Source organism: Dama dama, chromosome 5, assembly GCF_033118175.1.
Source record: "Dama dama isolate Ldn47 chromosome 5, ASM3311817v1, whole genome shotgun sequence".
Classification (NCBI taxonomy): domain Eukaryota; kingdom Metazoa; phylum Chordata; class Mammalia; order Artiodactyla; family Cervidae; genus Dama; species Dama dama.
This window is the reverse complement of record NC_083685.1, coordinates 93,549,923-93,572,515: the sequence shown is the minus strand read 5'-3', so window position 1 is coordinate 93,572,515 and position 22,593 is coordinate 93,549,923. Positions and strand designations below refer to the sequence as shown.

At 39.0% G+C, this 22,593-nt stretch overlaps 1 protein-coding gene across 2 annotated transcripts in view; it reads left to right on the top strand.

Annotated features, from left to right (window-relative positions):
- The first annotated feature begins 5,953 nt into the window (after window positions 1-5,953).
- Window positions 5,954-22,593, top strand: part of METTL16 (methyltransferase 16, RNA N6-adenosine) — a 67,332-nt gene continuing 50,692 nt past the window's right edge. Inside the window, exons 1-2 of one of the 2 annotated variants that reach the window (XM_061143099.1) lie at window positions 5,954-6,089; window positions 11,694-11,821. In XM_061143099.1, coding sequence (XP_060999082.1) covers window positions 11,694-11,821 — 128 coding nt within the window. In that variant the 5' untranslated portion in view covers window positions 5,954-6,089. The remainder of the gene's footprint in view (window positions 6,090-11,693; window positions 11,822-22,593) is intronic. The other variant, XM_061143100.1, reaches the window with a different exon arrangement.

Genomic DNA, 22,593 nt, shown 5'->3' with positions numbered 1-22,593 from the left:
GGAAATTTTTAAGAATATCTGTGCAGAATACTGTTGTCAGTCACACCTCAGACCCACTGGATTAGAATTTCCTGGAGTGTGATCAAGGTATGTGGATTTTTTAAAAAGCTTTCCCTGGATTCTGATATGTACTCCTAGATAAGACCTGTTGCTTTAATACAGTTTTTATTTTTTTAGTGATACATGGAATTCCCTGACAATCCAGTGGTTAGGATTCTGCCCTTTGACTGCCAGGGGCCTGGGTTTGATCCCTGGTGAGGTAACCAAAATTCCCCAAGCTGTGTGGGGGAAAAAGATAAATAGTCACTGGACCTCCAGGGAAGTCCCTATGCTAAATATTATATATATATATATATATTTTTTTAATTTATTTCTCACAGCAACCCTATGAGATTTGCACAATGAGCAAATCAAGGCTTAAATAGTTTTAAGTAAATTGTCCATTATCAAAGGGTTAGTAAGCAGTGGGGGCAGAATTAAAGCCCTGGCTTTAATTTAATTTAAATCCCTGTCTGCAGAGCTATGATCTTTCTGGTTTGACCCACAAAGGAGTTGGCAATCTGTTTGATGCTAACAGAGAAATTCACCAGCAATCCACTTTCAACTTTACTAGCCATACTTCCAAGGCCATTTTCTGTTTTTACCTTTCCAGAAGCAAGCACTAGATAATTTAAAAATAAAAAGTCACTACCAACTAAAGACTTAAAACTTTCTGTAGTATTCTGTTCCACCGGGGGACCCAGTGAACCATACCTTCCAGTACTGGAAGGTACCCTGACATAGTCCCCTACTCCTGAATTTGGGCTGGCCCTTTGATTTGCTTTAACCAATTGAATATGGGAAAACACCAGTCCTGAGGCTATCTTGCAGCTTCCACTTTTGCCTTTTTTTGGAGGCCACCATGGGGGGCTTCCCTGGTGGCTCACTGGTAAAAAATATCCACCTGCAATGCAGGAGCTACAGGAGACATGGGTTTGATCCCTGGGTCAGGAAGATTCCCTGGAGGATGGCATGGCAACCCACTCCAGCATTCTTTTTTTTTTTCAGCATTCTAGCCTAGAAAATCCCATGGACAGAGGAGCATGGTGGGCTACAATAGGGTCGCAAAGAGTTGGACATGACTGAAGCAACTCAGCATGCATGCATGCAATCCAACACATAAGAAATCTGGCTACTCTGTTGGACACATTATGTAGAAAAGTCACATGGAGAAGGAGAGAATTTAAGTCTACAGGAAGAGAGAGGCCCAATCATTCCTGCTGAACCAGTCCCCAGCTGATGCTACGACCTGCAGTAAGGCCAGCAGAAAAATGGCAGGGCTAATCCCAGACTAGATTCCACAGTGAGCTAATTATATGGTTGTTGTTTTAAACTTTTTTTTAAACTGTCACTGTTTTTATTTTCAGTTATGCTTCTTTCTAGTTTTATTTATATACATACACACATTTTTCACAGTTGATTTACCAGGCTATTGACAATCCCTTTTTCTCCACAGTTAACACTAGAACATAAACATTTTCCCACATCATTTTGAAACATTCTCAGAACACTGTTTTCATGGCTGCATTACCATGTCCTACCTAACTGGTCTCCATTTACGACCGATCCAGTTCCCTTAGACAAAATATTTACAATGCTATTTTAATTTTAATTTCTTTAAGATTGATTTGTTGTTGTTTAGTTGTGAAGTCGTGTCTGACTCTTTTGCAGCCCCATAGTCCACCAAGTTCCTCTTTGAATGAGATCTGCCAGGGAAGAATACTGGAGTGGCTTTTTTAAAACAATTCTATTTATTTATGGCTGTGCTGGGTCATCATTGCTGTGCACTGGCTTCTCTAGTTCTGGGCAAGTGGGGGCTACTCTTTAGTTGCCTTACGTGGGTTGTCATTGCAGTGGTTTCTCTTGTTATAGAGCATGGGCTCTAGGGTAGACAGACTTTAGTAGTTGCGGTTCCTGGGCTCTGGAGCACAGCCTCAATAGTTGTAATGCACAGGCCTACTTGCTTCCTGGCATGTGGGATCTTCCTGGATCAGAGATGGAACTCATGTCTCCTGCTCTGCCAGGCAGACTCTTCAGCACTGAGCCACCAGGAAAACCAGGGTTATTGTTGGTGGATAACCAACAAAAATCTATTGTATAGCACATGGAACTCTGCTCAATGTTCTGTGCCAGCCTGGATGGGAGAGGGAGTTTGGGGGATATTGGATACATGTGTATGTATGGCTGAGTCCCTTCACTGCTCACCTGGAAGTATCACAGCATTTTTAACTGGCTATAATACCCCAGTACAAAACTTTTGGTGTTAAAAATAAAAAGTTTTAATTAAAATAAACTATATGTTTTGGGGTGTTTTGTTACACGACAGATAATGAAAACACTTCCTAACGTCTCCTCTAGTGACAACTGATACATTCAGTTGTGCATGAAGTTGAAGTCTTCACTGTCTCTCTCAATTGTATTATTAATACAACAGTTTGCCAGAAGTTTTCACATTAATTACTAGGACCCAGGAAAGCTTTTTTTCAAAAGAAAGAGGTACTAGGTAGGGGTCCAGAAGCTCAGCCTTTGGCCCTACTTTTGTTACTAGTTGCATGCCTTTTGAAAGTCATTTATCTTTTTGTCTCAATTGTAAAATGGGGAGACGAATGCTCACTCTACTTACCACAGGAGGGTAAAAATTAGTAAAGCCGAGTTGAAAAGTAAAACGAATTTTCAAAATATACACACATCTCAATATAAATATACCCAAACAACTCAGTCAAAAAATGGGCAGAAGATCTAAATAGACATTTCTCCAAACGATACATACAAATGGCAAACAAACAACCAACAACAACAACAAAAAACACACATGAAAAGATTATCAACATCACTAATTATTAAAGAAATGCAAATAAAAACTAAATGAGGTATCAGATGGCCATCATCAAAACATCTACAAACAATAAATGCTGGAGAGGGTGTGGAAAAAAGGGAACCCTCCTCCATCATTGGTGGGAATGTAAATTAGTACAGCCACTTCGGAAAACAGTATGGAAGTTTGTTAAAAACAACAACAACAACAACAACACTAAAAATAGAGTTACAATATGATCCAGCAATCCCACTCCTGGGCATATATCCAGAGAAAATTAATTTGAAAAGATACATGCACCCCCAGTGTTCATTGCAGCACTATTAAAATAGCCAGGACATGGACACAACCTATGTCCCTCAACAGAGAAATGGATAGAGAAAAGGTTGGGAACTTCTTTGGTGGTCCTATGGTTGAGACTTCTTCCAATGTAGAGGGTGTGCACTTAATCCCTAATCAGGGAACTAAGATCCCACATGCCTCATGGCCAAAAAACCACAATATAAACAATAGAAGCAATATTGTAACAAATTCAGTAAAGGCTTTAAAAGTGATACACATCAAGAAGAGGTAGTACTTACACACAAGGGACTATTACTCAGTCATAAAAAGAACAAAATAATGTTATTTGCAGTAACATAGATGGCTCTAGAGATTGTCATAATGAAGTCAGAGAAAGAAAAATATGATATCACTTAAATGTGGAATATAAAAATAAAGTACACATAAATTAAAAATAATGTACACATAAATGTACAGAACAGAAATTAGCATTGCAGATGTAAAAAACAAATTTATGGTCACTAGAGGGGGAGGGGGAACAAATTGGGAGATTGGGATTGACATATATACACTTTGTTGCTGTTCAGTCACTCAGTTGTGTCTAACTCCTTGCAACCCCATGGACTGCAGCACAGGAGGCTTCACTGAGTCAGTGATACTATCCAACCATCTAATCCTTTGTTGTCCCCTTCTCCTGCTTTCAATCTTTCCCAGCATTAGGCTCTTTCCCATTGAGTCAGTTCTTCACATCAGGTGGCCAAAGTATTGGAGCTTCAGTATCAGGCCTCCCAATGAATATTCAGGACTGATTTCCTTGGGGATTGACTGGTTTGATCTCCTTGCAGTCCAAGGAAAGCTCAAGAGTCTTCTCCAATGCTACAGTTCAAAAGCATCAATTCTTCTTTAAGCGTTCAACCTACTTTATCGTCCAATTCTCACATCCATACATGACTATTGGAAAAAACATAGCTTTGACTGTACAGACCTTTGTCGGCAAAGTAAAATCTCTGCTTCTTAATATGCTGTCTAGGTTGGTCATATCTTTTCTTCCAAGGAGCAAGTGTCTTTTAATTTCATGGCTGTGGTCACCATCTGCAGTGATTTCAGAGCCCAAGAAAATAAAGTCTGTCATTATTTCCATTGTTTCCCCATATATTTGCCATGAAGTAATGGGACCGGATGCCATGATCTATTTTTTTGAATGCTGAGTTTTACGCCAGCTTTTTCACTCTCCTCTTTCACTTTCATCAAGAGGCTCTTTAGTTCCTCTTTGCTTTTTGCCATATGGGTGGTGTCATCTGAATATCTGAAGTTATTGATATTTCTCCCAGCAATCTTCATTTCAGCTTGTGCTTCATCCAGCCCTGCATTTCACATGATGTATTCTGCATATAAGTTAAATAAGCAAGGTGACAATATACAGCCTTGATGTACTTCTTTAACAATTTGGAACCAGTCTGTTGTTCCATATCCGGTTCTAACTGTTGCTTCTTGACCTGCATCCAGGTTTCTCAGGAGGCAGGTCAGGTGGTCTGGTGTTCCCATCTCTTGAGGAATTTTCCACAGTTTGTTGTGATCCACACAGTCAAAGGCTTTAGCATAGTCAAGGAAGCAGAAGTAGACTTTTTTCTGGAATTCTCTTACTTTTTCTATGACCCAACAGGTGTTGGCAATTTGATCTCTGGTTCCTCTGCCTTTTCTAAATCCAGCTTGTACATCTGGAAGTTCTCGGTTCATGTACTGTTGAAACCTAGCTTGGAGAATTTTGAGCATGACCTTGCTAGCATGTGAAATGAGTGCAATTGTGCGGTAGTTTGAACATTCTTTGGCATTGCCCTTATTTGGGATTGGAATGAAAACTGACCTTTTCCAGTCCTGTGGCCACTGCTGAGTTTTCCAAATTTGATAATATAGAGTGCAGCACTTTCACAGCATCATCTCTTAGGATTTGGTCTGTATAGTCAAAGCTATGGTTTTCCCAGCAGTCACGTACAGATGTGAGAGTGGACAATAAAAAAGGCTGAGCACCAAAGAAATGATGCTTTTGAACTGTGGTTCAACCTGAATATTCATTGGAAGGACTGATGCTGAAGCTAAAGCTCCAGTACTTTGGCCACCTGATGCAAAGTGCCAACTCATTGGAAAAGACCCTGATTCTGAGAAAGATTGAAGGCAGGAGGAGAAGGGGATGACAGAGGATAAGATGGCTAGATGGCATCATTGACTCAGTGGACATGAGTTTGAGCTAACTCAGGGAGATAGTGAAGGATAGGGAAGCCTGGTGTACTGCAGTCCGTGGGGTCACAAACAGCTGGACACAACCTAGCAACAACAGCTGGAATTCCATCACCTCCACTAGCTTTGTTTGTGGTGATGCTTCCAAAGGCCCACTTGACTTCGCATGCCAGGATGTCTGGCTCTAGGTGAGTGGTCACACCATCACAGTTATCTGGGGTCATTAACTTTTTTTTTTTTTTGTATAGTTCTGTATATTCTTGCCACCTCTGGCTCACACTACTATAGAAAAAATCAATACATAACTAATAAGAACCTATTGTACAGCACAGAGACCTCTACTCAATACTAGGCAATGGCCTATATGCGAAAAGAATCTTAGAAAGACTGGATATATTTATATGGATAACTGCTTCACTATGCTGTACACCCAAAACGAACAACATTCTGAAAAAACTTGCTAGCACGCCCCCCTCCCTCTAACAGAAAGAGCCGCAAACTCCAGGTCTCGCGACAGTTTCTTCTTTCTGCAGAAACTGCTGCAGATCTCGCGAGAATTAGTTGTCCAATCACGAAATTTAATGGAGGCCCAAGATGGCGGCGCACTGGGAGCGTAACATTTGCGTTTCTAGGGTCTTCGCGCAGCGGGTGGTTAAGACTCTGGGGTTGTAGAGGTCCACACTATACTAGTCGCCTGGCAGGAACTTTGACTTCAGAGGTGAGTCACTTAATATCACTCTTACGGGTTGCGAGTCCACTTAACCTTTGTAGCACCCAGGTTCCCTATTCCCAGTTTCTGGGCCTGTGAGGTGCTGGCTTTGGGATCTAGGGAGAGAGACCTGATTGTGTGTGTGTGTGCGTGTGCGTGCGTGCGCGGGGGCGTATGTGTGGTGGGATGGGTGGGAGGAGTTGGCAATAGAATGGAGACTAGTATTGTGTAGGAAAGACCCCCTAGGCGGAGGCGGTTTAGAGAGATCCAAAACTGAGGCGGGAAGACAGTATGAGTGGGTAAGGTGAGGACGTGAAAGGAGTGGAAGAGATGGAGAACTGGCAGTGGCGGAACTATGGAAAAAGTCGGATTTATGAGAAAGGGAGACGAGAGAAAATAGAAATTAGAAGTTGCAGGGATCTGTGCAGAAGGAATTAGAAGTTCTGAGAGCAGAATATAGATTATTTTACAGAATTATGTTTTAAGTAACGAAAGATAGTTGAAGAGGACTATTAAAGAGTCGGGAGGAACCAAGGAAACAGAAGCATGGAGATGGGAAAGATTAAAGAAAGTGGAAGCGTCAGCTTACTTAAATGAAGGTCTACCACTTTGACTTTCTGCACTGGTAACCCGGAAGAAGAAAGTCCAGTCCTAGGCCTGAGCCTTTTAGAGACTCAAGATGGGGACTGCTTATCAAGAATGAGAGTTCTGTGTTTTAAGTGCCCTGGACAGTGTAAGAGTTCCATCGTGCTTTCAGTCAAAAAACACTTATTGCTTACCTACTCTCCAGGCCCTACTTTAGGCTCTGGGATATCGCAGTGTAAAAGATAGACAAAGTGTTTTCCCTCATGAAACTTACTGGCAAGGCAAAGTTTAAAAAGTAAAATATATGGAATGTCAGATGGGTAAGTTCTATGAAGAAGACTGAAGCAACTAAGGGAGACAAAGGTATTCACTCGCTGCTGATTGAAATGGGGGTACTCAGAAAAGGTATCAGGAAGAAAGTGAGGTTTGATCAAAGACCTGAACAAACTGAGGGTACCTTGCATGTGTGTATTTTTGGGGGAGGAGCAGCCCGTGCAGACCAGACAGCAAGTACAGAACCCCTGAGGCAGGAGTGTGCCAGACTTGATAGGGAAAGGACAAGGAAGCCTGCGTGACTAGAGCAGAATGAGCCAGAAAGAGAAAAGTTTGGAGAGAAGTGGAGAGTGACAACGCTGATGCCAGGTAAGGGCTGACACTCAGTTAAACTCTGAGGAATGGGGTAGATTTAGCTAAGAACCCATTGCCTGTATAGGGAGCTCTGTTAGCAAAGAAGTGGCTTTTTTTGATTCGATGTGTATCTGTTCTGATCAGAAGGGTTGAATAATGAACGAAGTGATTCTACCATATCTGTAATTTAATTTGTCCCCGTGTGTTCAGAGTGTCATGTGTGTTCCATGATGTTCACCAGACAGGGAGGAGAAAGTGGCAACAAATGAGTTTGGAGGGATAGATTTAAGTGTGCCTTGTTAATTATTTTGAGTTTCATCAGCCTAAAAGTTTTAGGAAGCCTCTGAAGGGATTTACCTAGGAATGTTCAGGTTTGCATTGGGGTGGGAGGAGGGGTATGTTGTCACTAGGATGAAGTGGATTGTTGGGGCGAGAGTGGTTAGAGAGACATCAGTTAGAGGCTATTGTAGTCAGCCAAGAAAGAGATGATTATGATCTCTGGCCTAGAGATGTGGAGTTGCGAAGGGTGAAAAATGGATGAAAGTGAAGTGAAAATGTTAAGTTGCTCAGTTGTGTCCGACTGTTTGTGACCCTATGGACTGTAGCTCCCCATGCTCCTGTGTCCAAGGAATTGTCCAGGCAGGAATATTGGAGTGTCTGTAAAGCAATTATCCTTCAATTAAAAAATAAATAAAATTGAAATTTTTAAAAATGAAATAAAATAAAATTCTGGGGAAAAAAAGGATACTTTGGAAGTATCCTTTTGGAGAAGGAAGATATTTCCTTCTCCAAAAAATGGATAGGGCCAAGAAATAATTAGGAGACAGAATATTCAGGACATAGTGTGTTTGGAATGGAGGAGGTGGGATAGAAAAGGTGCTGAAGATTTCTTGCTTTTGTGCCATGAGGAAGATCTTGGTATCATTCAGCAAATAGGGAGGATTAGAGGAGGACCTATCTGGGGTGGGTAGACATGGTTTCATTTTGGACATGTTGTGCATGAAGTGCTTTTGAGCCTTTCAAGTGAGTGGTCTGGTGGGCAGTTAACTGCATGATTTCGATTGTCTGTAATGAAAACAATTCTTTTTTGAAAATGGTTCTTAAATGTGAAAAGCTATCAAAAACCTGAGTTAGAGTGTTAACATTTATAACTATGTAAAGTTACATCTCTAACAAAGCCTGCAAAGGAAATGTGCTTATTGCTAGGCGATTCTGTTATTGTTTAGTTGCTAAGTCATGTCGACTCTTGCAGCCCCTTGGATGGTAGCGTTCACGCTTCTCTATCCATGGGATTTCTTAGGCAAGGATACTGGAGTGGGTTGCCATTTCCATCTCCAGGGGATCCTCCCGACCCAGGGAACGAACCCGTGTTTCCTTCATTGGCCGGTGGATTCTTTAGCACTGAGCCACCAGGGACACCCTAAGAGTTTACAGTAGCTGCTGTGGCTGACCTGGGGAAATTAAGGAAGGAAAGACCTTCCTGAAGCAGAGATGCTTGAATTGTGGTAGTAAGGATGAGTAGGAATTAATCAGATGAAGAGGGAGAGGAAAGAACATTACAAACAAAAAGGGGTAATCTGTGTAAAGACCCTATTGCCAGAGTGGAGGGAGAGAAAGAAGACCAACGGTGAGACTTCAGCTGATGCTGAAGCCACACTGTGCTGGGTCTTGTGTGTATGCTGAAGTAATGTTTTTTGTTTTTCTCCTAAAAGTAAAGTTTTGAACAAGTGGGCATGGGAGGAGGACACAGTGAGATTTGTGTTTAGAAATGATCACTACACGGTGGAAAAAGGCATGGAGAGAAAAAGTGTGGGTTCATGGAGACCAGTTAAGAGGCTGCTGTGGCAGTATGGGCAGACTTGTATGAGCTGCTGTAGGGGAGCCTGGGGAGAAATAGATGGATCTGAGAGACATTTAGCAGGTAAAATCCATGTGACTGTTACTTTTTGGAATACAAGAGGGATAGAGAACTATCAGGTGACTCAGGATTCTGACTTACATAGTACCATTTGGATCAATATTTGTTATGAAAAAAGTAGAAAATGCAGAATGATATAAAGAAAAGAAAAAACACCTACCATCTAGAGATATACACTAAAGTATTTTTAAAATTACCAACTGCTTAGAGATTTACTCAACTATTGCAATGACTTTTCTTCTGGTTTTTATTTCTGGCTATAAATGTGTTAACTTTTTTCCTCTGTGTATTCTCAAGGAAAACAAAATTATTGTGTTTGTTTTCGATTGGTTTTAGCTACCTAGAAATGGCAAGACTGAAACTTATAAAAGAAGTTGAAATAGAAGATGTTTTTTGGTAGAGTTTGAAATCAGGAAGTTAAAAAAAGAAAAAGATGCTTTTTGAAACTTTAGTGACTTCATGGTGCACAACCAAATAGTCTGTTCAAGACCACTGTAAAAACTAACCTCTGACTGTAGTATTCTTGGTGATAGATTATATTGCCTTCTGCCACATTGATGCTTTTATTTTTTGTTTATTTGGTTGTACCAGGTCTTAGTTGCAGCATGTGGGATCTGGTTCCCTGACCAGGGATTGAACTTGGGGCCCCTACATTGGGAGCCTGGAGTCTTAGCCACTTGACCACCAGGGAAGTCCCACTTTGATGCTTTTATTTATTTATTTATTTATTTTTCACTTTGATGCTTTTAAAGGGAATAGTTTCAGTTTTCTTCCCTTGGTTTAAAAGAAAAAGATTCATCATATGTTGCATATACGTTTTTAAAAATTGTGGTAAAATACATATAACAAAATTTACCATTTTAAACTTTCTTAAGTGTACCATTCAGTGGCTTTAAGTATATTCACAGTGTTGTGCAACCATCACTACCATCCATTTCTATAAGTTTTTCATCATCCTAAACACAAACCATATACCATTAAACAGTAATTCACCGTTCCACCATCCTCCCACCCCCAGTAACCTCTATTCTACTCTGTATGAATTTGCCTATTGTTGGCTCTTCATATAAGTGTAATAATATAGTATTTGCCCTCCTCTTTGTGGCTTATTGCCCTTAGCATAATGTTTTTAAGGTTCATACATGTTGTAGTGTGTGTCTGAATTCATCCCTTTAGGGCTGAATAATATTCCAATGTATATACTTTCCACATTTTGATTATTTGTCTACTTGTGGATACGTGAGGCTGCATCCCACCTTGTAACCATTGTGAACAACTCTGCCATGAACATTCAGTCAGTTCAGTTCAGTCGCTCAGTTGTGTCCAACTCCTTGCGACCCTGTGGACTGCAGCCCACCAGGCTTCCCTGTTCATCCCCAACTCCTGAGGCTTGCTCATACTCTGGTCCATCTAGTCAGTGATACCATCCAACCATCTCATCCTCTGTCATTCCCTTCATTAAATCTTTCCCAGCATCAGGGTCTTTTCCAATGAGTCAGTTCTTCCCATCAGGTAGCCAAAGTATTGGAATTTCAGCTTCAGCATCAGTCCTTCCAATGAATATTCAGGACTGATTTCCTTGGGGATTGACTGGTTTGATCTCCTTGCTGTTCAAGGGACACTGGAGGGTCTTCTCCAATACCACAGTTCAAAAGCATCAATTCTTTGGTGCTTAGCTTTCTTTATGGTCCAACTCTCACATCCATACATGACTACTGGAAAAACCATAGCTTTGACTAGACAGACCTTTGTTGACAAAGTAATGTCTCTGCTTTTTAATATGCTGTCTAGGTTGGTCATAACTTTTCTTCCAAGGAGCAAGCGTCTTTTAATTTCATGGCTGCAGTCACCATCTGCAGTGATTTTGGAGCCCAAGAAAATAAAGTCTGTCACTGTTTCCATTGTATCCCCATCTATTTGCCATGAAGTGATGGGACTGGATGCCATGATCTTCATTTTTTGAATGTTGAGTTTTAAGCCAGCTTTCCCCCCATGAACAGTGTGGAAAGGCTGGGAACATTCCAAGTACCTATTTGAATCTCTGCTTTCAGTTCCTTTGGATCTATACGTAGGACTGAAATTGCTGGATCATATGGTAATGTTTAATTTTTTAAAGAACCACCAAGCTTTTCCACAGCAGTCATACCATGTTCATTCCCACCCGCAATGCCTGAGGGCTCCAGTTTCTTCGTATGTTTGCCAGTACTTGCTATTTTCTCTTTTTTTCTTTTTTAATAGTAGCCATCCTAATGTGTATGAATTGATATCTTATTATGGTTTTGATTTGTGTTTCCCTAATGACATAGAACATCTTTTCATGTGCTTATTTGTTGTATACTTTTAAAAATATAGCTTCTTTTTTCTCACTTGATTAGCAAAGATGTGTTAGCTGTAACCGTTGACTTGGCAACCACAACTTTTCTAGTTGATTTTGTTTAACTAAATATGCTGATTCCCCTCCCCCCCTTTTTTTCTTTTTAAAGATGGCTCTGAGTAAATCAATGCATGCAAGAAATAGATACAAGGACAAACCTCCTGACTTTGCATATCTGGCAACAAAATATCCAGATTTTAAGCAACATGTTCAGATAAATCTGAATGGAAGAGTGAGGTAGGTAACAGATGAAGAATTCTTGATACAGTATTATTCTAGTGTAATTTGAATGGACCCTGCATAGTGGAAAGCATACTGGACTGATAGTAGACCTGAATACTAATTCTAGACTTTTCCTTAAACTTGTCACCTGACCTTGGACAAATCCCTTCTCTTGGTTTTAGCTTTTTAATCTATTAAATAAGAAGATTGGACCAAAGGCTTTTAAGTTTCCTTCTGAGTAAAAAAACCCAGAAAGCAACAACAAAAAAGACCTCTTGATGTCCAGATTATTGCTTACTCACCAGGGTAACTGCAGAAACCTTAGGATTGTGCCCTAAGACCTGGTGGGGGTCTGAGGTCCTTATTTTAAGTGTATAGCTATTTTGTTATGAGGTAGGAGAATAATAACCAGGACCTCAAAACTGATTTCACGTCAGTATTACTTAGGATGTCACTAAATTCAAGTTTAAAATTTAATTACTAAAAATTAAGAAAATAATAGGTATGATGCTTCAGGAAATGGCAGAGATGATGATAATGGTATGGGAATAACTGATGTTTGTGTTGAGAAGGAGATCTTTAAATTCTGCCATCCTAAATTCTATGTGAGTTACAGAGGAGAGTGGAAATTTCAAACCTGCCTGGGGAAAATGTGTTCATTCACCTGTGGGGAGGAAGAAGAGCAGGATTTGGGGAGAAGTGGGAAGGTCAAGAACAATAGGATCAGAAGGCTTGAGGCATTTTGCTGACCTCATCCTTCCTCCTGGAGGACTTCTTATTGAAGGGGAGGCCCCAGGGCAGGACTTAACGTGGGGGCCAAGATATCCTAGAAATCCTAAAACTTTATATATATATATATATATATATATATATATTGTTTTTCTGGGATATAATCCTTGGTTTTTGCCAGTTTCTCAAAGAGCTCTGTGACGCCACTCCCCCACCAATACGCAAGGTTAAGTCACATGCCCTAGAACTGTGATTTCCAAGCTTTAGTGTCTGTTTTACTCAGTGAAAGTTGAGCACAGCTCCATGTCTGAATGCCTGTATTACTTACCATATTACTATATTAAGCATCATAGAAAACAAACTTCAAACTGGAAATTAAAAATTTATTTAAATAAGAGTTCTAAAGATTCATCTTTGGCACCTTACTTCAGAGATCACCCTGAAGATACTGAATTGGTGTTTCTATGTGTTTAGATCACCTCTACCTTTGTTCTTAAACCTTTATTTCATAATTATGTCTGTGGAGGCTTATTTATCCTAGTAGCTTTAGAACAAATACAGTTTTGTTATTCTTTGTTTCTTCTCTATACTTATTTTTGTACTTAATTTTTTTTCTTTTGCTTTTTTTTATTATGTACTTAATTATTAAATATCTATTGATTTTTTAACTATTTTGTGCCAAGTTCTAGGAAAGCTGTAGTAAATAAGAAAGACCTGGTCACGGCCATATTTGGGGTTGACACACTAGTGGAGGAAGTGGACAAATAAAGAAGCAGTTAGCCTTCAGTGTGGCTGAGCCTGTGGAGCACACAGTGGAATCGCACAGAAGGGAAACCTGACCCCAACCTTGGGATTTAGAGGATAATTTGAAACAGAAAGGTGGTCTCAGTTGTGTTCTGAAGAATGAGCCAGGTAGAAAGAAGAGTGTTAATAGGCAGAGGGAGTGGCATGTGCGAAGAGCACAGTCATGGGGACTGGAAAAGCTGCTGGGGTGTGGACACATGACAGGAGGTGAGGCTGAGAGGGTGATGCTTGCAGTGCTGCGTAAGGCCGTGAGCTTGGAATTTATCTCAGGCTCATGTGCGGCGAGGTCTTTTGTCTTCAGAATTACCCATCCCATCCTTATCTACTGAAGTTTTAAAGCAAGCCAGTAGCATTCAGAATTGTTTCCGTTCAGTTCAGTCGCTCAGTCGTGTCCAACTCTTTGTGACCCCATGAACCGCAGCACGCCAGGCCTCCCTGTCCATCACCAACTCCCAGAGTCCACCCAAACCCATGTCCGTTGAGTCGGTGATGCCATCCAACCATCTCATCCTCTGTTGTCTCCTTCTCCTCCTGCCCTCAATCTTTCCCAGCCTCAGGGTCTTTTCAAATGAGTCAGTTCTTTGCATCAAGTGGCCAAAGTATTGGAGTTTCAGCTTCAACATCAATCCTACCAATGAACATCCAGGACTGATCTCCTTTAGGTTGGACCAGAATTGTTTAGATAGATGTAATCTAGGAGCCATGTAGAAGATGGATTGCAGGGGGAATTAAGACTGGAAGTATAAGTAAGTAGGGACTGGTTTCAGTAATCCACATTAGATATATTGATGGCCTAACTCTGTAGAGGGAGGAGGGATATAGATCACTGGATGAATTTGAGAGAAATTGATGAATAAGATTAGCAGAACATGGTAGAAATTAAGAATGAGCCAAGTGACCCCAGTTTAGCAAGAGATTAGGTGGTAGTGCTGTTTACTGCAGTAAGGAACAAGGCAGAATGAGCTGGTTTAGGGGAGATGATATATTTTCATTTGGGGGCACATTGAATCTGAAAAGTTTATGCAGTATCCAAGGTGGGTTATTGGGTAGACAGTTGAAAACGGAAGTCTGAAGAGAAGGACCCACAGTGATTTGGAGGTGGTGTTAGTGAAGGCCTTGGTCTTTGAAGTGAATTCTGATGGCTGAATAGAAGGGCGGAGGAGTTCCAAGTGTAGAGAACAGAATTTTGTGAAAGGCCTGGTATATTTGCAGAGCTGCATTAGATGGGGCTGAAGTGGATATAGGATGACAGCTTAGGGAATACTGGGAGATGAGACTGAAAGGAAGACAAAGAACAGGTCACAAAGAGCCTTTCATAGCATGCAAATAAGAATGAACTTGATTGCTCAGACTTTAAGGAACCAGAGGAAGATTTTTTAAATGGTTAGATTTTTAAGATGGCTTTAAGATTTATATTTTAAAAAAAAATCACTCAGAGCAGACCACAAGATCTGTTATCACAACATATCTGAATGGTTTAAGGGTGTCTGACAAGTAATATACATTCAATAAATATTTGTTGAATGCATGAGAATAATTCTTTAAAATCTTAACTATCTGCCATTTATAGATGCCATGCTCAAAACTTAAAATTGCCGATAAAAAATAAAGGGATGGGCAAAATCATGCTAGAAATGAGACTTCCCTCCAAATTAAAGAAAAGTAAAATAGAAGACAAAAAGCCTCAATTTATTAAAAAAAGAAAACACATTTGTCTTTTGTCTTCTGAAAGGAATAACTTTCAGAAGACTTAAGTGTTTGATGTAATTCAGAGACATTTTTCTTTGTAGTTCGAACCAAGTAGATAAAAATAAACAACAATGACCTAGGGATTTTCAGAGGATCGGTGAATGCTTCAAAGACAATTAGGCAAAAATACTCTTTAAATATGCTCTTTTTCTTGGAGTTGTTGTCTAGTCGCTAAGTTGTGTCCAGCTCTTTGCGACCCCATGGACTGTAGCCCACCAGGCGCCTCTGTCCATGAAGGGCTTAAAGCTTTAACCTATAATTTAGAACTTCACTTTTAAAAGGGTAGTTGACCCAGAAACGGTTAAGAACTACTGATAGAGAGCCTAAAGGATATAATCAATGGGTTTGACTTAATGATATGTTTTGAACTTTTGATCTGCAAATATGAACACACATTCTTTTTAAATAGCTGGCACAAGCTTCTAACACTAGAAGGGACTGAGTTGGAACTCTCTAACTCAGTCTCCTGCTTCTCTTATTTATTGAGTTCAAAGATTAGAAAGAAAAAGAATTGCAATTTTACAGATGGCTTGATTATTGTCTACCTGAAGAAACATTTGAGAATCACCTAAAATTTTTCAAATGATTACAGAATAAAATATACATATATATATATGTATTTAAATGTATGTAAATAAATAAAGAAAAATTGATAGCTTTCCAGATACTAGTTGGAAAATATAATTACAATAAAAGATCCCGTACACAGTAGCAAAGAGAAATAGGCAGACATTTGGCAAAGAAATATGTTAAGACCATGTGCATAAAACAACAGAATTGCTCTCAGGGATTTAGGGGAGACAGTGAATCTAAGGACACGGTATGTTTCTGGATGGGAGAGCTCAATAAAGTTAATATGTCAATTCTTTCCCAAATCAGAATCCTCCTGAGGTTTTTGGGAGAGAAAATGACATGATATTTCTTTTGTTCAAAGAAAAGATGCTCAAAGCAAATGTTCTAAATGGATGATGGAAAGGTGAAGGAGTGTAAACTCTCCCAGATGGGTATTTAATACACTGTGAAGTTCAAGGAATTAAAATATTAGCAAAGTATTGCCACAGGAATGGGCCCCCATTGTCTGGCACAAAGTGGCGTTCAAGTCTAAATAGCATGTGCACGTTAAATAGTGAGTGAGTCCAGCCTGCACTCTACTCGGTACTGAACCTCCCAGAGGGAGTGTAGTGGACAGGGTGAATCTGCCTTTCTTAATCAGTCTCGACTCCTATGTGTTCCTCATGATGTGAATATTACAGTGCTGTGAATGATTAAAGAGATGTCACAGTGTTATTTTGGATTTTCACTTTACATGCTTACTTTAGAACCTGACTCCTAAGTAAGATGCCACCCCACTGTGTAAAGACTATAATGTAGAATAAGAGCATTTCAGGTTGTTAAGGGTGGAACTAGACAGAAATGTTTTTGTTTTTTTTTTAAGTAATGGATTTTTATTTATTTATTTATTTTAGTAATGGATTTTTAATAGATGCAGTTGAAATAGCTGTGGGGCAAGTGCATTAGATTCCCTTTCCTATGTATTATGCAAACTAAATTCCTGATGGTTTAGTGATTTCAGTATATTTATTTTATTTAAATACTAGGGAAAAACGTATAGGTGAACTGTTGAACGTTGGGTATAGGAATAGTCTTTCTAAGTGAACTCCAAGGATAGAATTCATAAAAGAAATTTTATGGATTCAACTACCTAAGAAATAAAAACTTTTACATATCAAGAAGCAGTAAAAGGTGACAACACATATAGTCTAAGCATTTATAACATATAGCAAAGAATTAGCTCCCTTAATGTGAAAAACTCTTAGAAGACAATAAGAAAAAGGAAAAAACCTTAATATATAGCTTAAGGATAAAAATAGGCAATTTACAAAAAAAAAAAAAAAGGGCAATTTACAAAAAGAAGAAAGACAAAATGGACCAAATTAGCAAAGGTAAAATATATACTATTCATCAATGGCAAAAATGTAGTTGAATAGGCATAGTGATAAAATGCTGGTAGGATTGCAGCTTTGACAGTTCTAAAAGCGTACTTGAATGAAATAATGTATGTTTGAAGATGTTTATTCCAAAGATGTTTATAACAAGGAAAATTGAAAATAATTTATATTTCCAAAATTGTATATTCTTACAGTGTAGTCCCCTACAGTGGAATACCACGTAGCCCAGGGAATGGGTATTGCAGATTATAAAACATGATTTTGTTTCAGACTGAAACCAAAGTATCTGCAGATATGCTGTGCATAGAAAAGGACTTAAAATCATGAACCTGGTGTTCACAGTGGTGGTTTTGTGATAGGCAAAGGTAATTTTAAAAGTTTTTGCAAGGTGAAGCAAATTTGTCTGTGAGGGGTTGGAAAGAGTATGAAGCAAACTTGAGGAGAACTTCTCTTATTTTAACAATGGGAGAGTATGAGTTTATCTAAAGTTGGCAATAAGCACATAAGGGGTCTGTGATTTGGTGGCTCATATGGTAAAGAGTCTGCCCAGGTTTGATCCCTGGGTTGGGAAGTTCCCCTGGAGAAGGGAATGGCAACCCAGTCCAGTATGCTTGCCTGAAGAATTCCATGGACAGAGGAGCCTGGTGGGCTATAGTCCATGGGTCACATAGCATAGGACACAACTGAGTATCTAACTTACACGCACACGATAGAAGTAGAAGAGATGTCCTTTTTTTTTTAAGGGTAAACGACCTACCTCCTTCTGGACATCACCCCCCTTCCTGCTTATTTAGGTAAGAGTCATTTATGATTATATGCATCAGTAGCGTGTTCTTTATTTTTATAGTAGCTTTTTAACTTAACGGGCTTCCCTTGTAGCTCAACTGGTAAAGAATCTACTTGCAGTACAGGAGACCCGGGTTTGATCCCTGGGTTGGGAAGATCCCCTGGAGAAGGAAATGGCAACCCACTCCAGTATTCTTGCCTGGAAAATTTCATGGACACAGGAGCCTGGTGGGCTGCTGTCCATGGGGTCGCAAAGAGTCAGGCACAACTGAGCAACTAACACTTACCTACTTTAACTTAACTCAAGAAGATACACAAAAAAGAATGGCCAAAATACACATCCAGCTAGTGTTGATAAAGGAATACCGGACAGAGCATTAGACCTAAAATGGATTGAACTGTCATTTATTTGCTGAGCCCTGAAGTGCTCTCTGAAGGCAACCAGGGTGTGGTGTGGAAAGAGGGGCACTTCTGAATGAGTCATCCTAAGAACTAGTCTTGAGAGTGCTACTTATCAGCTGTGAGGTTTTAGATGATTTTCTTGGCTTTACTAAGACTGAATTTCCTCATCTAAAAAGGAGGGATAAAAGGGCATACTTTGGATGTTTGTCATAAAGGTTAGCAATGACATGTGCAAAGTGACCGAACACATTGGAAACACTTAGTAAAGGGTATTTATTCTTACTGTTAGTAAGCCTGGTATACTTGATAAAGTATCAAGGATTGCTGGTGTGATCTCTCTCTCTCTTTCTCTCTCTTCCCTGCATCTGTCTCTGCTTTGTTGTAATCATATCTGACCATTGCAATTAGATTTCAGTTTGTGCTTTTCCACAGTAACCAGCCCCATAGGAACATCCTGCAGTCTACTTGAGCCCTGTCAGTTGAGTCTGAATAGAGTATGACACTTAACTGATTTGTTTTCAAAACCAAAGTCCCAGCATTGAAGGGCTGTGGCATAGTTTATGACTGTACCATTTTTAGCACCCCAGTGAAGACCTAATGAATAGAAACCAGTGTTGGAGTAAGGTGGGGAGGCTTCAGCCTCTGTTGTTACCTAAGGTTCAGCCTGTACAGTGTTACAATGCTTCTTACTTTAACCATGGTTACAGAATGTATCTTTCCAAACTCCATCCATAATGGTGATACTGTATTCATCAATACCAGAGCAAGAGTCATCCTGGGGAAATCAGGCGTGAGCCTGTTGACAATAGGCTGTTTTGTTTTATGGAGCTGGATGTGTTAAGCGAACAACAAAGACTGATGGAATAAATTGCTAATTTCCACATGAGAGCTAATTTTAGTCCCTGTGCCTCCCTGTGCTCTCAGAAATGAGAATGAAAAAAGATCTTGCCTGTGTTGAGGAATTTTGAATGTCCCAGAGTACTAAAGTGACCTAGATAATTAACTAGAGAAGTCGGATGACTTCACTTCTGTCCTACAAAAAGATTTCCAACCCTCAGATTAGTGTCTGTATTTTCTTAGAAGTTAAGTAAACAACCACTCGTGTGGCTCACAAAGTCTGAGAATCAGCTCTTCATTGATTTTTGTTTATTTTCTTCAGTTAGACTAGCTTCTGCTTGATGTCTTATACTTTTTGGTGATTAGGATATAGTTCCTTATTAATAAGTTGTATGTTCTATCCCATCAAAGTAAGTACATTCTTTAAAATAATGAGAATTGTTTATATAAACAGCAACTCTGTTTGAAGGCACTAAGAAAATATTAATTATACTGCTGTTTCTCTTGCTCCAAGTGTTTCATGAAGCCATGTAATTAATGCTCAAGCTGTACAACTATCTCTTGGTAATTGCTGTCAGTGTGGGAAATACTCTGGTTTGGTCTCCGAAAGAATTGGCCCACTTTCACAGAAAACAGGTACTCAGGAATCAAGGATCTGTTTTCCTTTTTTGAAAAAGATATTTTAAAAATTATTATTATACAAATATTTATATATTATACAAACATTTCCCATTACATTAATGGGGAAATTATTTAAATATATCCTTCCTGCCTACATTTATAGTGGTAATGTTGCATACATAAAAGAAAAAAGGTCAAAAAAAAGTTCTTCCACCCTAGAGATCAAATTACTTTGTCTTTTCCTTTCCAAGCCCTGACTTACTAATATATGGTAATATTTTTGGCTGTAATTTTGATACAAGTATAACCAAAGGACTTTTTTTTAACCCCCACTTGACTTAAGCATTTTCCATATAGTTACAGAACACTTGTTGTTGTTTTGAAAGTGATATTATGTGACATGTATGCAGATAATACAACAATATGAGAATGTCCACATCAGAGGCGGTTCTCACCCTTCCAAATCGTTTTCTGTGTGTATTCATATAGAGGGTCTTTTTGTCTTATTTTTATTTTTACAAGAATGTGATTATAATGTACATATGTGCTTTTTCCCAAACTTGGGGTTTTGTTTTTGTTGTTGTTAGTTTAATATGTTAAAGAACCCTCCTCATACAAGACTGTGGGTCAGCCCAGTCTTACTGCTTTTCACGACTGAAAAGTGTTCTCTTGTGTGGATGCATTCAGTCAACTCCCCTGTTGACTGCTTTTAGGTTGTTCCTAAATTTTCTGTAAAGCTTAATTATATTTAACTGTTTCCCTTACTCTTGGACTTTTTTTTTTACGTTTCACCAAATTTAGGGTAAGTCACTGGCCTTAGCTAGAAAAATTGGAGTACTCTTAACTGTACTTGGAAAGAGCAAATGAGAGTTTGGATGACTAAGTTTTTCTTCCCTGTCATTTGCTCATCAGCTAAAATAGGAATTCGCATTTAAGAGATCAACTTGATTGATCAAGGTAGTTTCTTACTATTTTGTAAGTAGGAGTTTGGTTCTTTGGCTAATAAAGGGTTAACAGTAAAGGTCATTTATAACTGCTCCAGAATCTTTGATTTTATGTAATCTTGCTGTCTCATTGCTTATTTGACCATAGGTGTGATAAGTTAAAAAAATTCTTAAATTTTTTTGTGGGTAGGTATGAGTTGATGGAAACTCAACAAAAGGCCATACATTTGGCTTTTGTTTCTGTTTGACAATCTGTTATTATTTTTATAACTTCTTATTATATTCTAAATCTAATTCAGTTAAATTCTCCCTGTGTACTTTGGCCTCTCTACCCTCCCCCATCTCAAGAACCTTACATAGTCCAGTAAATTCCTTTACTTAAAGTCTTTCAACTAGCTTCTTCCTTTTTAGTTTTAAAAAAATTGAGATATAATTCACATATCATAAAATCATCATTTTAAAGTGTATAGTTCAGTTCTTACTAGGTTCACAGGTTGTGCAAACATCACCGCTATCAAATTCCAGAACACTTTCATCACCCCCAAAAGAAACCCTGTAACACATTGAGCAATCATTCCCCACTACTGTCTCTTCAACCCCTAGAAACCACTAATCTGCTTTCTGTCTCTAAAACTTTGCATGTTTTGGATGTTTCTTATAAATCAAATCAGAGTATGTGGCCTGTGTGCACTGGGATGTCTCAAACATGGGTCTCAAATATGATATGTTTCCTCAAAAATGGTTCTCTGCCAGAGTTGCCAGATTCAGCAAATGGCACTGTCTATCCTGTTGAACAAGCCAGAACTCTAGGAGACATCCGTAAACACATCCTCCCTCACTTTGCGTATTGGTCCATCAGCAGCAAATCTTGTAAGTTTTCTTTCGTGAATGTGTCTAAATTGCTGTCACTTTTCCCTGTCTTTGCCACTGCTGCCATTGTCCAGCCTTTTATGGCAGTAGCTCTCTAATTGGCATCTTTGCTTCCACTTGGTCCATCTTTATTCCATACTAGACCTAACTCCTTAACGTAGATTATAATTATCCTGATGTGATTAATAGCTCTTTCACTTTCAGAAGAGTCCTGAATTAATTGATAAAATTATATGGTTACCATAATTATAAGGTCCTCTGTGATCAAGCTTCTTTCTTCCTCTCCAGCCTCATTTTAAACCATGCATGCTTATCTTGCTTTCTGCATGTTAGACACAGTGGCTGTCTCTCAGTACCAGGGATGCCCCGTAAGTTCTCTCCTGCCTCAGGGTCTTTGCACTTGCTCTTCCCTTTACTTAGGACTCTAAGATGCCATCCACGTTCCCTTCTCTCAGTTCTTTCCTTTGTTAAATTTTTATTCTACTTTTAGTCCTCAGGGAAGCTTTCTTTGACCTTCCCAAGGCAGTTCCACTTACTATGTAGGTTTCATAGCACAGTGTACCTATGCTTTTATAGTATTCATCACAGTGGCAGTTTTATGTATATTTGAATGATTCTGGGAATTAATACCTACCAGACTGCCAGCTTCATAAAGGGAGAGATTGTATTTGCGTACTGCAACATCTCCAGTATTTTGCACAATGGCTGGCACATAGATGACATATAATATCTGTTGAATAAATAAAGGAATGAAGCAATCACAGCCTCTCAATTCTGACCTAAAAAAATAAAAAATTAAAAAAAAAAATTCTGACCTGGTCCATATAACTCAGTTGAGCAAAGTAGTATTTAAAAAGAGTGAAACAAAAATAAAATAAAATAAAATAAATAAAAAGAGTGAAACACTATTATACTACTTTAAAAGTACAGAGTAGCCAGGTAACCCAACTTTGTTATTCCGCTCTCTACAGTAGAGGTTGCCACCTTTCAGCCTGTGAATTGTATGAGACTTGCAGTTATTTATTGTCCACATAGATTTTAAGAATCAGAAAAATTTCATTTAAAGATACAGGTTCCTGGTTTCATTTGAAAATTT